This window comes from Oryx dammah, unplaced genomic scaffold (assembly GCF_014754425.2).
Source record: "Oryx dammah isolate SB20612 unplaced genomic scaffold, SCBI_Odam_1.1 HiC_scaffold_19, whole genome shotgun sequence".
NCBI classification, from domain to species: Eukaryota; Metazoa; Chordata; class Mammalia; order Artiodactyla; family Bovidae; genus Oryx; species Oryx dammah.
In genome coordinates this window covers 50267290-50280088 of record NW_024070203.1, presented here as the reverse complement: position 1 = coordinate 50280088, position 12799 = coordinate 50267290, and the positions used below count along the sequence as shown (strand labels likewise).

Here is a 12799-nt window from a genome sequence, read left to right as displayed (position 1 = left end):
TGTGTGCAATAAATTAGCTGAAACCCCAAATTAGAAGTTGGCATATTTGTAAAAATTATAGATGTATTTCTTTGCTTAGGTCACCATGTTCTTCAAAAGAGTTTATATTTCTTCTAAGAACATTGTAGAAATGCTAAAGTCAAGACTTCAAATTACAATAGTGAAATAGAAAAACATAAAACATATAATTTATCAACATATTTAGGAGAGAAAAAAAATTTTGACTACTTTATTCCACTTGAAATGCACAAATGTTTTGTATTAGATGAAGAATATTAAAGTAATAGTTAACATGTGGTCTGGTAAACTTTGAAAGCTAAAATAATACTACTATATAAGCATTACCTCTGTTTTAAGTCCACATTTAGAATGTTTTATCAATAAACTATTTTAATTAGCTTTAATATTTTATCTGCTGCTCAGCTAACATGCACGTCTACTTACATAATCAAGAATTAAATTTGGGATTGTTGAAATAGTCATTCATTAATACTGACTGTTTATAGAGGACATATACTGTTTCAGGAGTAGAGAGACAGGTTAAGAGTATCACCATTTTCAGGAGATTATCCTAAAATTTGAAGAGCTAAATACAAGGCAAAATTGTAAAATGAATATGGTTAAATTAAAAAGGCCTATTAGAGAGCATTATTTTATTCTTACCAAGACAGTTGCAGAAAAATTCCTGGAGTATTTCACGTTAAGTGCTGAAGGATCAGTACTATATTATGACAGATGCATAGTTTCACCAACCTAAATAACAAGTATTATTATAAAAATACTAGTGATAAAAACTAATGTATAGCTAACATATGTTAGTCAACTAACATATTGACCACATATTGTTTAATGTTCTTTTAAGTAGGTTATACATGACATATCAATTAATTCTTAGAGCAATCTCTATGAGGTATTATTTGTCCCATTTTTCACGTGAGGTAATTGAAGCATGAAAGTGAAGTGAAAGTCACTCAGTCATGTGTGATTCTTTGCAACCTCATGGACTATACAGTCCACGTAATTCTCTACGCAAGAATCCAGGAGTGAGTAGCCTGTCCCTTCTCCAGCAGATCTTCCCTACCCAGGAATTGAACTGGGATCGCCTGCATTACAGGTGGATTCTTTACCGACTGAGCTATCAGGGAAGCATAAAACGGGGTATAACTTACTCCAGGCCACACCCTGTGTAGAAGAGCACAGATAGGGAGCAAGATATGAGGGGATTAAATGCTTTTATAAGATGATTTGGTTTTCTTAAATAATGGAGTCTATGGAAGAGAGAAATTACAGTAAAAAATTAATGATGTACTGAGAAAGAATGGAGAGGAACCAAATGAAAAGGCTCCTCATGGAAACACTGCAACGGTACAGAAAACTGATGAGTAGCTAAACCAGAGTCAAATATAAAAATTTTTACAGTGACAGAATTGATGCAGTGTCCCTGCTTGGGGGAAGGAGTGAGGAACAGAAGCTGAATCTGACTGAAGTTTACAATTTATATTTAAGAAGGTGTATGTGTCTTTCAGATAAAAGATAATCCTATAAAATTTGCTTTAAATTCTTAATAAATGGATACTTTTTGATTACCTATATTTTGAACCAATTCACAGCCAATATTTGATAACTGATCATGATGTTAGTTTCTTCATCATTCGCTCTTCAGCAGCTATTTATATGAGCCCTTCTTTTCTTTCCATTTTTGGTATTATTCAGCTCTCTTGCTTTCTCTGATCCCTGCATGTAATTTATCTCTCTTTTATCTGTTCCTAAATGTCTACTCATTTCCCTTCTAAAAATATTTGAAGCATTTGTTGTCAATTTTTTGTAAATACTTTGTATCTTTCGAATTCTTTCCTTTTGACTTAAAATCCTTTTATTTTTTTTCCAAAATTTTCCCGTGATATAATGCTTCTAAATATATAATATACGATCGTCTGTCTTCTCTTTCACAAATACCTAAATAATCACAGTGACTTTGAGGACAGCTGGTATGAGGGGTGTTGCTTAGATTAATGTCAATAACCTTAATTTAAAAGATTCACATAATTTTGCCAACTGAAGATAATTTCTAAATCAAAATAAGGATACAAAACAGACTAAAGAAAATACTTTGAAACATGATTAATTTTAATATGTTTACAGGGAAAGAGTAGATTCACCAGCAGAAAAAAATAACCAAAATTAACATTTTACAGTTTTTTAGTCTTAAAGCACAATACATTTTCCATACAAACAAATACATCACCATTACAGATACAATAATATGGCAACATTTATACACAAGGCCATTTGCCAGTAAGAAAATCAGTGGCAATGGTGATACAATACATTAGTTCATCTTTGTTCAATTTTTTGCTATTATACTTCCTGGCCTGCAGGAGTATTTGCCAGGATAACACTATAAATGTGTGACCTCAGTTTGAACAATACATAGAAGGCTCTGGTGGCCCATGCTTAATCCTAATCTATTATAGGATCACTAGAAATGATTTCCTACCACTACTCTGACATAATTCCATTTACTATTAAGGTCATTGCCAAGGAATCAAACATTTTAACAGATTCACTTGGATATTAAGAAATTATTTTATATAAAATAAGTGCAACATCAGGATTTAATATTCTATATACCTAAACTTAATAGAAGAGAAAAACTATACAGGTATTTCATTGAAAGTTATTTGATATTATATGAAGTAGGTAATCATAGCACTGAACCTGGTAAAATAAAATCTTTTTCATCCTTAGAGTTACCATTTTTATTATTGTTTTTAAATGCACCAGGTGATCTTCTGAGGACCATTCACATTCAATATTTAGTTTCATCTTACTAGTGGCATATACAAAGCACCATATAACATAATATATGAAATGTAGAATAATTATGACTATGTAATACTGTAGAAATAACTGCTAAGAAAATATAGCAATATTTAACACAGGATTTCTAAAACCATTACATATTCATTATTTTTCCCAAAGCTAATAATGTCCCATGTTTTATTTTACAGATGTAGTCTATCAAGATTTATATGCATTTGGCCCTTTTGGGGGACTGAAAATAGCTGATATCTTCTGTACAGTAATGTTACAGTTTTATACAAACTTAAGAAACGCGGTATTTGGAATAGTCTTTACAACCCTCTTCCAACTGTTCCGTTTCACACAACAGCAAATACTCTGAATGCCTTTCCTCCTGGAGGATTCTGTAAGCTGCAAAAAAAATACACAAAGTACACTGATGTCATCTCCATGCATAATCCTTCAAACAAATCATGCTTTCTTATGACAGTCAATAAAACAGCTCTGTGAATCCAGATGGTCATCTTTCTCAAAACTACTATAATTTATAGTTCTTGGAAAGCTTGAGTGGGGATGACATAATTCTTTAAATCATATGCTGGATACAAGTTTACTAAAGAAATTTAAGGTGCACAGAAGTAATATTGGTACTTTATATTAAACTTCAGAGATTCCAGGTCATGTTTTCATACATTACCACCTTCAGTTCCAATAAAGCAGAGTTCAGCAGTTCTTAAGCCATTCTACTAGGGAAATACTAAGATCCAGGTTTACAACTGACTGGCAGGGTTAAAAGTTTGTGGTGTTGGTGTTCAGTCACTCAGTTGTGTTTGACTCTTCGGGACCCCATGGACTGTAGCCCACCAGGCTCATCTGTCATGGGATTTCCCAGGCAAGAATATTAGAGTGGGTTACCATTCCCGTCTCCTGGGGTTCTTCCCAACCCAGGGATCAAACCCGCATTTCCTTTGTCTCCTGCATTAGGCAGGCAGATTCTTTACCACTGAGCCAGCTGGGAAGCCCTATGTAGCTGGCATACTTATTAATATTTTTAACATATACGGTTTAAAACAAATCTTAGGAAATTTAATGGTCAAGTCTGGAAGGTTCTAAGTATTTTTTCACCAAAATGGAAACACGAACACAAACATAAATCACTCAATCTCTTTTCAGAAATATTTTAAAATAGAACTTCAAAGCAATGCAGAATCATTCCTTTTACTCTTTAATAAATTATTTATATGCTCTTTGACAACATTAATCAGGGTATGTTTTGCTTAAATGCCTCAAGCTAAAACCATTAATCATCATTTATTCTAATCAAATTTAAACTTTTGAAGTCTATACTTTTGCATAAAAGTTTATTTTCTAAACAATACAAAAAAGCTTTTAGAGATAAATACAATAAATGCTATGGGGATACAAAATGCAATTTTTTAAATATATGTATTCGTGTACTACAAAAGGGGAGAATTTTAAAATGAAGAAAAGAATGTTAGAAGTGTGCAAACACCACATTACACAATAACACACACACACAGCAGGTTTTGCATACAAGCATATGGCTAACTGAAAGGCATTTTTATTTGTAGGAAACAAATTGACAAAAGGCCCTAGAAAGCGTCTTTGTACAAACTGATAAACTGGAAAAATGTGCTATTTCTGAACTTACAAAACTAGTGATGAATCTGATTTCTGAGACTGATTAGTTATATGAACTGGGGCAAATCATTTAACCTCTATGAGCCTCAATTAACATATCTGTAAATCAGAGTTTATAAAACCAACTTTATATGGGTACTGGTGGAGCCAAGTTCATATACTTAAAGGGCCAACAGCATCTGGAAAATTCATGGTAGGTGTTCAAAAATAGTCTCAGTTTTCTTAGGATATCATCTATCTTATTGTTTTTAAATAAATTTTTAAAATATGATAGGTGAATGAGATCACATTACTCAATTTAGCATATAAAACTGCATTATCATTCTCTTTAACTCAATCTCCTTTGAAGTGAAGTGACAGTCACTCAGTCATGTCCTACTCTTTGTGACCTCAAGGACTATAGCCCACCAGGCTCCTCTATCCATGGGATTCTCCAGGCAAGAATACTGGAGTGGGTGGCCTTTCCCTTCCCCAGGGGATCTTCCCAACCCAGGGATCGAACCTGGGTCACCCACATTGCAGGCATATGCTTTACCATCTAAGCCACCAGGGAAGCCCTAATATACTTTATATAACATATATAAATAACTAAATATATATATATATATATGATATGATATATCAAGTAGAGAGAGGGTGACAGATGGGGAAAGGGTGTAGAGAATGAGCCTGTTAACATTTTATTGAAGAAATTCTTAGGATATTCCATGTTTGACCATTAAATTTCCTCATGAAGTTTTTTCTTGAAACCATAAATGTTAAAAATATTAGTAAGTATGATGGCAATACAATTTCAATTTTGTTCATATTTAAGAAACAGTAAGTTAGTACTCTAGGGAGAGCCAGATAAGCCAGGTTGTTGAGAAGTCAACTTCTTAACAATAGCCTCTTGATACAGTCTCATTGGAAACTAGATGCTAAACACAAAGCTGTCATTTGATGAAGAATGGCACCCAGATGCTTATGTGAAGGCAATCCAGATAACCTGCATGGCACGTCCTTTGGTGTTCTTTAGAAAAACTTTACCATATGTGCAAACAAACCCTTGAAGAATTCAGTAAATGTTTAAAAGTTAGGAATTTTCCTGTATCTATACAAAATGCACAGACTTAATTCTACTTCCATAAGTACCAATGATTTGAAAAATCACTACAGGGTTTTTGTTTTTTCTCTTAACTTTTATTATTACTTGATAAAGTAAGTTACATGCATTTTTCTCAAACCACTGAAATATGTAATACCAATTAGCCAAATATAGGATAACCTGAAAGGGTTCATTTATACCATACTAGGCATCCAACTTCCAATCAAACAGAGAATTTGGTTCCAGAGAAAATTGGACTCATTGTTTTTGTCAAATACTTTGTCAGATAACTGGATTAGAGAAATATTCAGTGCCTTGCTCACCTAGAAAGAATTACATATAAATACTAATCTAGAAAATCTGAAAGAGGATGAAAGAAATTTCTTTTTTATAAGATCAGTTAACAAACGAATGGTTCTGACTTGTAATCCGATTTTCATGTTGATTTTTATAAGCCTGCAGGAGACAGGCACCTCTGGTACTACGGCTCCTCCCATCCCTGGAAGATCAACAATTCTACAGCCTGCAAAGGAAGCATACTGGCTTAGACACGAAACCTCAAAGCCATGCAGGTTGGCTGTAAAGCCAGCATAAAGGGAGAGATGATATATAAATATATATATATTACATATGTATGTTTATAAATATAAATGTACACATATGTTAATTTACCTTTCTGAGAAGATTCCATTCTGAAAAGAAGCAATGTAAGTCTTTCTTTTGTCCACAGGCATCACATCAACATAACCCCCGTGATTCTGAACCACGCCAGCATGTACAGCGGCTCTGCAGATACTGGACAGCTGAGGAAGCAAGGAAAAACCCACCATCGTTAGGAAATGCCTGCTGAATTTGTCCAGTATTCTCTTCAATTGTACACAAGGTCACTGACATCCATCTCTCTATGGATTCCCAGTGAGCAACTATAGGATGATGCTTTGTGCATAAAGGAATCTTTCAAAAGTCACAAAGTGTTAGTTGATGAGTCGTGTCCGACTCTGTAACCCCATGAACTGTAGCCCACCAGGATCCTCTGTCCTACCCATGGAGTGGGTAGCCATTCCCTTCTCCAGGGGGTCTTCCTGACCCAGGAATTGAACCCAGGTCTTCCTGCACAGCAGGCAGATCCTTTAACATCTGAGCCACCAGGGAAGCTCAATCAAATTCACAAAGTTAAAGCCAATTTTGATCTAAGACTTGGTTTGTGTATTTTTGTAAATAGTGTGATTTATTTCTTGACCCATATGTAAATATTTAGAGACTCATTTATATAAAACTTTTTTGAAGCTAAGTTGTGGGTTTGGGGTTTTGTTTGTTTGTTTTGGTTGGGGGTGGGGAGAGGGAAGGTATTTTGTACTATGACAATCCAGGTAGATTTGGAAATCAACCCCAAAGATTCATTGGAAGGACTGATGCTGAAGCTGAAGCTCCAACACTTCATCCACCTGAATTTGAAGAGCCGGCTCACTGGAAAAGACCCTGATGCTGGGAAAGATTGAAGGCAAGAGAAGGGGGTGACAGAGGATGAGATTGTTGGATGGCACCATCAACTCAATGGACATGAATCTAAGCAAACTCCAGGAGGTAATGAAGGACTGGGGAGCCTGGCGTCCATGGGGTCACAAAGAGTGGGACACAACTTAGTGACTGAACAACAACAAATCCATTTGGAGATATCCTGTGGTTTCAAGCAAATGTCCTATTGAAAGAAATTCAAATATCAACAAAATTATTTCAGGTTAAAGCAGAAAATAAAGAAAAGCCAATGCTGAGCAAAGGGAGATCTGAAGGCCAATCTCTAGGGTGGCTGAATGGATAAGATCCCTTCACCAGCTAACCATGGAAACTGCAAACTTTAATACTATTGTCCAAGCAATAAAATGCAGATTAGCTCCTTTTATCTCGTCAAGGGCCTATTTATTATTCTTAAATTTCAGCCTTTGGGACTTCTCTGGTGGTCCAGTGTTTAAGAATCCACCTTGCAGTGTTGGGAGACACAGATTCTATCCCTAGTCTGGGAGCTAAGATCCTACATGTCACAGGGCAACTAAACCTACGTTCCACAACTACTGAGTTCGCATCACAACTAGAGAATCTGAGTACTGCAGAGAGGGGTCCCACGTGCCACAACTAGGAACTGACGTAGCCAAATCAGTCAATAAATATTTTTTAAAAATTGAGCCTTTGCTAGTCCCCACTCCAGTCACTGACCAAATGTTCCCAGGCTGGATTATCTGCACCCCATTTATATTCAGTTTTGACTTTAAACAACTCACACATAGGTATGGATATCTCTATAGTCCCTTTTCCAATATATAAGCATGTATTAAAAATGGGGTTGCTTTTCCTATTAGATAATAAAATCTATGCAGAGAAAACCTGCCCAAAAGAATAACCCCAAGAAGAAAAATATGAAGTAACAATCATAGCTTCTACCTAGATGTGCAAGGTCTATCACTCTGATTTGAACATTCTGACATGAAGTACTAGGAAAGTTCTATATTCACATTCTACCAGTTATATAATCAGAATTGGATGAAATTTCTATAAAGGAGAGAATTATTTCAGGCCCAACAAACACTTTTATTTTTTACACAACTTAATTCTAGAAGTCAATGCTTTTCTTTTGACCAAATAAGTCTTCTGTAGATTTTAATATCTGCTTTCATCCAAATGTTCTACCAAAATTTGTCAATAGCTGAGTAGAGCCTGAGGAAATCCCACAAAAATGAAACACTTAAACTGTTTCAGTATAAAGCAATCTATGCCATAGCCCCAAGGGTCTTTTCTGAACCCACTGGTGTGCTCTTTTCTTATCTCTATGCACATATGAGTGACTTAATGTGCTTTTTTAAGTTCACATAGGCATGTGCATCTTACGTGACCTTGCTTTATTACTGTGCTCTGAACTCTGCGGCATCAGTCAGTATTTATTAGATCAGAGAGACCGAATGCCAAGCTGTTTAATCCTTTTCGTGTTTTCGCTATATCACAAAATACCATACATCTAAAACCTTGAATCCTTACTCTGAGGAATCATCTTATTCACCATTTAAAGTCCCTCACTGAATTAATATTTATGTCCAATAGGGTTCATAACAGATGGAATTAAAAGTAACTCTGTACACATTTCAGTACTTATCCTGTTCTGTTAAAAGGGTATTATCAGCATTTTTCCCAAGGCAATAAAAGTGCTTAGATATAACATTCACTAAATCCAAGCACTTAATATGGTTTGAAACTATTGTTTTGCCCATAACTCTGCAGTCAGCAGGCATTCCAATTTGAGGTCAAAGGTCAGAGAGATTTTCTTTTCCTGGTCACACTTTATAAGAACTAATATATCACAAAAAGAAAAAAAATTTCTCTGTGAAATCAGTGGAACATTTTTAATGAATGCAGAAATTCACTTTATCTCTACCAAATGAGAAATAAAAGCTCAAAGAAAGAGGGTGTACAAGTTGTAACACTATAAATGGAAAGAGAGAGAGAGAGAGAAATATGGGGAAGGGAGAGAGGTTGGGAGATCATTTCTCATTTGTCCATATCTTGTATCTTTAAAGAGATAATGTATTTTGCAGGGGGAATGTGAAGATTATTTCATTAATGGTTGATTCTGTACTTAGCACATAAAAATATTTATATTTCTAACTTACTCTGCATATAATATACAATATTTTACCCCATTTCACTGAAATAAGATAAAAATAATCTCAAGCTAACAAACCCTTAACTCGATCAAATAGATGGCTTATAGGAATAAAACCGTATAGGATATTTTGAAAGATTTTCACTAGACATGAATACAATTAAATTCTTTTACTTAAAGGGACAATTCGGGAAGAATGATTTCTTTAGAAATGTCTGATGATTTTATATTTCTCCATTCATATATATCTAATAATTAATTTTTTTTAACAAACTTTTCTGTCTAAGGTGTTTGCTGAATCACTGAATGTTCTAAGTTCTGTTAAAGCAAGATGTAGGAGCCACAGATTCAATCACTGGGTTGGGAAGATCCCTGGGGAAGGAAATGACAACCCACTTTATAATACCTATGAGAACCTGTTAATTGCTAAATAAAAGGAAAAAATGAAACTAATACGGTTCAATAAAAGCAACATCATACTTAGCTTCTTTACAGAGAAAGTAGCAGTAATTTAGGATGTAAAGAATGACCATGACCATGATTTTGATAGAAAAATCAGAGAAAGGATGTTTACAAACAGAAATAAGAAGCTAAGCACAAACAGTGAGGACCACTGAATTAAGACGCCAGCAGGATTTAAGTTGCAGATAAGAAGACTGCAATTCTTCCCTGGTAGCTCAGATGGTAAAGAATCTGCTCACAATGCAGGAGACCAGAATTCAATCCCTGGGTCAGGAAGATCCCCTGGAGAAGGGAATGGCAACCCACTCCAGTATTCTTGCCTAGAGAACCCCATGGACAGAGTTGCCTAGTGGGCTACTCCATGGGATTGCAAAGGTGGGAAATGACTGAACAACTTTCACTACTACTACTAAGATGACTGCAAACTTGGAGCTGGAGAGAGACTTAGATTTGGAGAATAATTTCAGGGATAAAGGTGAACTAGGAAAAAAACACACAAACCTGAACATAAATTCACCAAGGGAAAAACAGGGGTAACACACACATTTCAGGCCTCTTTTCCAGATCATACTCCCACAGTATTCTATTGAATAAGTGCATCAAGAATATACTTCTTAAATTTGTTTTTGAAACTCTTTGAATGAGATATTGGTGAAAGTGAAAGTCACTCAGTCATGTCCGACTCTTTGCAACCCTATGGACTGTCACCCATGGAATTCTCCAGGCCAGAATACTGAAGTGGGAAGCCTTTCCCTTCTCCAGGGGATCTTCCAAACCCATCTGCCACATAAAATCTAAACTTATCAGCATGGATTAATATTTAGATTCTCCAATTACATGTCTCAAAAGCTGGATCTCTCCCTTCATCCCACACTAAACTGGCTGCAGCCACTTTTAGCTCTAATTCTCACCAGCTCAAATATAAGCAAACCTGCTATGACCATTTGAGATTTTGCCATGCCCACGCAATTTGATGTGTGCCAAGCTGTAAATAAGACAGGCTTTGTTGCTGCAGTTCAGTTGCTTATTTGTGTCCAACTCCTTTGCGACCCCATGTACTGCAGCCCATCAGGTTCTTCTGTCCATGGGATTTCCCAGGCAAATGTGCCATGCCCACTTTCAGCTCACTTGCTCTCACCTCCATGTCTCTGGAGAAGCCTTCTGCCCCATCTAGAATGTGCACTACTCCTCTTTACCACCTCACTTGAAACCTGGATTGGAAAGCACCATTTATCCACACTGAAGCCATGACAGCTACTCTTCCTGGTCCACACCAGTGCTGGCATCCATTACAATACACAGTCAACTTGTTTGTTTTTGTGTGTCTTTTAACGATTACCTGTTTTTGATACTATGCTATTTTTTAAATACTCATTTGGCAGTGGAGAAACTGTTTATAAATTTGACAAACTCTTAACTTTCCAGTTTATACTTCAAAAACTGAAAAGCCAAAAGGAAGATTAAATAAAACAAAATGCTTTATCCTTCTCAAGGATGCATCCAAGCTATTTTGGTGTCTGATATAGAATACAGTATGCAAAAAAAATTTAGTCAACATAAATTATGCATGCATATTTGCATATGGATATTTATTTTCACTGCTATTCATGACTGACTCTTTTGAGATTATGTATATCAACACAAGAGTCTGTTCTTTTTTTTTGTATACAAATGAAAATATATACATTTAAATATATATGTGACTATGTTTGCAGGATAGATAAATTAGTGCTTGCAGGTTAGTCCTGTCTGACTTTTTGCAACCCCATGGACTGTAGGTCACCAGGCTCCTTCCTCTGTACTTGGAATTTTCCAGGAAAGAATAGTATTCTTGCCATTTCCTACTCTAGGGGATCTTCCCGACCAAGGGATCAAACCTGTGTCTCCTACATTGGCAGGTGGATTCTTTACCACTGTGCTACCAGGAAAGCCCAGATATATAAATACCAAGACCTACATAAGTTAGGATACTTACATCAGAATAAATTCGAGTTCCAATTACACGAGCATAATGTGGATTTGCCTGCATACAGTTACGAGGACAGTATACTCTGAAAAATAAAGACATATTTACAAATACCAAGTAGCTGGTTATTTTAGTCTTCTTATTAGTAAAACCATAGATATGCACACACAAGAGTAAACTCAGAATTCTAAACCCTACTCATTTTCTTATTGAAGTATCAATGGTGTATAAAATACATTATAGGTATAGAATAGGGTGATACACAATTCTTATAGGTTATATCCATTTATAGTTATTATAAAATATTGGTTATATTCACTGTGTTATACAATACATCCTTGTAGTTCATTTCATACATAATAGGTTGTGCCTTTTAATGCCCTACCTCTGTATTACTCACACACTTCCCTCTCTCCACTGGTAGCCACTAGTTTCTTCTCTGTATCTATGAGTCTTTCTTTTTTTGCTATATTCACTAGTTTACTGTATTTTTTAGATTTCACATATAAGTGATATCATACCGTATTTATCTTTCTCTGTATGACTTATTAAACTTAGCATAATGCCCTCAGGGTCCATCCACGTAGTTGCAAATGGCAAATTTTTATTCTTTTTTTATAGCTGAATAGTTTTTTTTCTTCTGAAATAGGTCAATTATAGAAGCCAGACAGCAGACACAACTACTTCTACTTACTTTACCACTTCCAGCTTTTGGCACAAATGTGTTTCTTTTCTCTCTCTCTCTCTTTTTTTTTTTTCCTTCCTCTCTCTCTTTCAAAAGAAATTTAGCCAGAAAGCTTTCTAATTTGTGAATTCAAAGCAGAAAGATACATCAGGAAGTCTTGTTTTCTCAGTATCTAGGAATTTGGTAACTAATGTGGGTGCAGAAATTAACAAATATATAACTTGGAAAAACTGAACCACTCACTGTCTGCCACATATATCTCATAGTTTTTCTCTGTGATCATATCTTTGGTATCTCATCCAGTTTCACGGTTTTCATGACAATTTCACTGTCATCTATAAACTGCTGATTTCCAAATTTACATCTCTAGTTGGAGTCCCGTCTCTTAATTCTAAATCTGTATTTATATATCCTGTTGTTTATTCAATATCTCCACTTGTTTTTGTTGTTGTCCACTCGCTAAGGCATGTCTGATTCTTTGCGACCCCA

At 35.3% G+C, this 12799-nt stretch overlaps 1 protein-coding gene across 2 annotated transcripts in view; it reads right to left on the bottom strand.

Moving 5' to 3' along the window:
* Positions 1-2106: 2106 nt before the first annotated feature.
* CRISPLD1 (cysteine rich secretory protein LCCL domain containing 1) overlaps positions 2107-12799 on the bottom strand; it is a 51303-nt gene continuing 40610 nt past the window's right edge. For both annotated transcript variants that reach the window (XM_040262073.1, XM_040262074.1), the window contains 3 exons: positions 11635-11710; positions 6221-6351; positions 2107-3213 (listed from right to left, as the gene is read on the bottom strand). In XM_040262073.1, coding sequence (XP_040118007.1) covers positions 3162-3213; positions 6221-6351; positions 11635-11710 — 259 coding nt within the window. In that variant the 3' untranslated portion in view covers positions 2107-3161. The remainder of the gene's footprint in view (positions 3214-6220; positions 6352-11634; positions 11711-12799) is intronic.